This window comes from Cicer arietinum, chromosome 2 (genome assembly GCF_000331145.2).
Source record: "Cicer arietinum cultivar CDC Frontier isolate Library 1 chromosome 2, Cicar.CDCFrontier_v2.0, whole genome shotgun sequence".
Taxonomy (NCBI): Eukaryota; Viridiplantae; Streptophyta; class Magnoliopsida; order Fabales; family Fabaceae; genus Cicer; species Cicer arietinum.
The window spans coordinates 2509039-2511561 of record NC_021161.2 but is presented as its reverse complement, the minus strand read 5'-3'; the positions used below and the strand labels follow the sequence as shown (position 1 = coordinate 2511561).

At 36.9% G+C, this 2523-nt stretch overlaps 1 protein-coding gene across 1 annotated transcript in view; it reads left to right on the top strand.

The window, feature by feature from the left end:
* Positions 1-94: 94 nt before the first annotated feature.
* LOC101508918 (LRR receptor-like serine/threonine-protein kinase RPK2) overlaps positions 95-2523 on the top strand; it is a 3960-nt gene continuing 1531 nt past the window's right edge. The window contains exon 1 of the mRNA XM_073365166.1: positions 95-2523. This exon is cut by the window's right edge and continues 1531 nt beyond it. Within this exon, the coding sequence (XP_073221267.1) occupies positions 410-2523 (2114 nt within the window). The 5' untranslated portion in view covers positions 95-409.

The window sequence follows — 2523 nt, the reverse complement described above, 5'->3', positions numbered from 1 at the left end:
AAAAAAAAAAAAAAAAAAAAAAAAAAAAAAAAAAAAAAAAAAAAAAAAAAAAAAAAAAAAAAAAAAAAAAAAAAAAAAAAAAAAAAAAAAAAAAAAAAAAAAAAAAAAAAAAAAAAAAAAAAAAAAAAAAAAAAAAAAAAAAAAAAAAAAAAAAAAAAAAAAAAAAAAAAAAAAAAAAAAAAAAAAAAAAAAAAAAAAAAAAAAAAAAAAAAAAAAAAAAAAAAAAAAGAAGTTTGCGTTGAGTCTTTTGTTTGTCACCTTCTTTCTCAGCATTTTCACTTTCCCCTTCAAAATTCCAATTAGGGTTTTCAGAAAACCCCTTTTTCTTTCCCTTAAATAGAAACAGTGAAGAAGAAGAAGAAAAAGAAGGGCTTTTTCTTCAATTGACTCTTGTTTCTTCTTCTGTGAGATGTTTTCTTCTACTTTTAATTTCAAATGGATTTCATTCACTCAATTCAACTTCTTCTTTTTCTTCTTTCTTCTTTTCTTTTCTTCTCTAAACGACGCCGTTTCACTCTCTTCCGACAAATCAACTCTTCTCCGTTTCAAATATTCTCTCTCCGACCCCGCCGGTGTACTCTCTTCATGGAACTCCACCGCCGGTGACGGTGACTCCGGTTACTGTTCCTGGTTTGGCGTTCTCTGTGATTCAAGATCGCGTGTAGTTGCTCTCAACATCACCGGAAACGGTGGTGGCGTTGATTCCGGTGGTGGTGACCGGAGTTCTCACCCGTGCTCCGGTTTTAGTAAGTTTCCGCTTTATGGATTTGGAATTAGGAGAAGCTGTGTGGGTTTTAAGGGTTCTTTATTTGGAAAGTTTCCATCTTTGATCAGTGAGTTAACTGAGCTTAGGGTTTTGTCTTTACCCTTTAATGGGTTGGATGGTTCAATTCCTGAAGAGATTTGGAGTATGGAGAAACTTGAGGTTCTTGATTTAGAAGGTAATTTGATTAGTGGTTATCTTCCTTTTCGTGTTCGAGGATTGAAAAAATTGAGGATTTTGAATTTGGGGTTTAATAAGATTGTTGGAGTTGTACCTAGTGTTTTATCTTCTCTTGATAGTTTAGAGGTTTTGAATTTAGCTTCAAATGGTTTGAATGGTTCTGTTCCTGGTTTTGTTGGGAAACTTAGAGGGGTGTATTTGTCTTTTAATCAATTCAGTGGTGTTATTCCTAAGGAGATTGGTGAAAATTGTGGGAAGCTTGAGCATTTGGATTTGTCTGGTAACTCTTTAGTTCAAGCAATTCCGAAAAGTTTGGGGAGTTGTGGTGTTTTGAGGACACTTTTGTTGTATTCAAATTTGTTGGAAGAGGATATTCCTACTGAATTTGGGAACCTTAAGAGCCTTGAGGTGCTGGATGTTTCGAGGAATACGCTTAGCGGTTCTATTCCTCACGAGCTTGGAAATTGTAAGGAGCTTTCTGTTGTTGTGCTGTCCAACCTTTTCGATCCAGTTGAGGATGTTGGATTTGTTTCTTTGAGTGATGAGTTTAATTATTTTGAAGGTGCAATGCCTGAGGAAATTGTGTCGCTTCCCAAGCTTAGGATTTTGTGGGCTCCCATGGTGAATTTGGAGGGAAGTTTTCCTAATAGTTGGGGTGCTTGTGGGGAGTTGGAGATGGTTAATTTGGCTCAGAATTTCTTCACCGGAGAGTTCCCAAACCGGCTTGTTTTCTGTAAGAAGCTGCATTTTCTTGATCTGAGCTCTAACAATCTTACTGGGGAGCTTTCTGAGGAACTTCATGTTCCATGTATGACTGTGTTTGATGTTAGTGGAAACATGTTGTCTGGTTCAGTTCCTGATTTCTCCAACAATGTTTGTTCTCCCTTTCCTTCCTGGAGTAGGTATCCATTTGAATCTAATGATGTTACGTCTCCTTATGCATCATTTTTTTCGACAAAGGTTCATGAGAGAACCCTTTTCGCATCATTAGGTCAAGTTGGTCTTTCAGTTTTGCACAACTTCGGACAAAACAACTTTACCGGAATTCAGTCATTGCCAATAGCAAGTGGCAGGATGGAGGAAAAGAGTGGTTACACACTTCTTGTTGGAGAGAACAAGCTCACGGGACCATTTCCCACATATTTGTTGAAGAAATGTGATGGATTAGATGCATTGCTTTTGAATGTCAGTTATAATATTCTTACTGGTGAGATTCCTTCTAATGTTAGTAGAGCGTGCAGATCACTGAAGTTTTTGGATGCATCTGGAAATCAGATTTCAGGACCAATCCCCTTTACTATAGGGGATTCGGTCTCTCTTGTTTCCTTGAACCTCAGTAGAAACCGGTTACAGGGTCAGATTCCCACCAGCCTCTGCCAGATGAAAGATCTGAAGTTTCTCTCTTTAGCTGGTAATAACTTGAGTGGCTCAATTCCTGCTAGTCTGGGGAAGTTGTACTCTTTACAAGTCTTGGACCTTTCGACAAACACTCTTACCGGGGAGATTCCTAAGTTTATTGAGAACATGGGAAATCTGACTGATGTTTTGCTCAATAATAACAATCTTTCTGGACATATTCC